Source organism: Gavialis gangeticus, unplaced genomic scaffold (genome assembly GCF_001723915.1).
Source record: "Gavialis gangeticus isolate Ggan-Ray unplaced genomic scaffold, GavGan_comp1, whole genome shotgun sequence".
Classification (NCBI taxonomy): Eukaryota; Metazoa; Chordata; order Crocodylia; family Gavialidae; genus Gavialis; species Gavialis gangeticus.
In genome coordinates, this window is record NW_017729006.1 from 52968225 (window position 1) to 52968537 (window position 313).

General features: G+C 70.9%; 1 protein-coding gene across 1 annotated transcript in view; it reads left to right on the top strand.

Annotated features, from left to right (window-relative positions):
- IRX2 (iroquois homeobox 2) overlaps positions 1 to 313 on the top strand; it is a gene marked incomplete at its 5' end in the record, with an annotated part of 11832 nt that overhangs the window by 501 nt on the left and 11018 nt on the right. Inside the window, one exon of the mRNA XM_019508737.1 lies at positions 182 to 312. Within this exon, the coding sequence (XP_019364282.1) occupies positions 182 to 312 (131 nt within the window). The remainder of the gene's footprint in view (positions 1 to 181; position 313) is intronic.

Below are 313 nucleotides of genomic sequence, written 5' to 3' on the forward strand. Positions count from 1 at the left end.
GAGGGTGGCAAGCGCAACACCCCCCGCTGCAGGGCTCCCCCCTTTATTTAATGTACGCCGAGACAAATGGTGGGGGGGGGACGACACTACCCGCTTTGTGCAGCGGGGTGGGTGGAGGGGGGAGAAACGTGGCGCGGGCTGCGGGCGGGGGCCCGGTGCCAACCCGCTGTGCCTCCCGCAGGGCTCGCCCTACGACGCGCACGCCACGGGCATGAGCGGGGCCATCGGCTACCACCCGTACGGCAGCCCCGCGTACCCCTACCAGCTCAACGACCCGGCCTACAGGAAGAACGCCACGCGGGACGCCACGGCC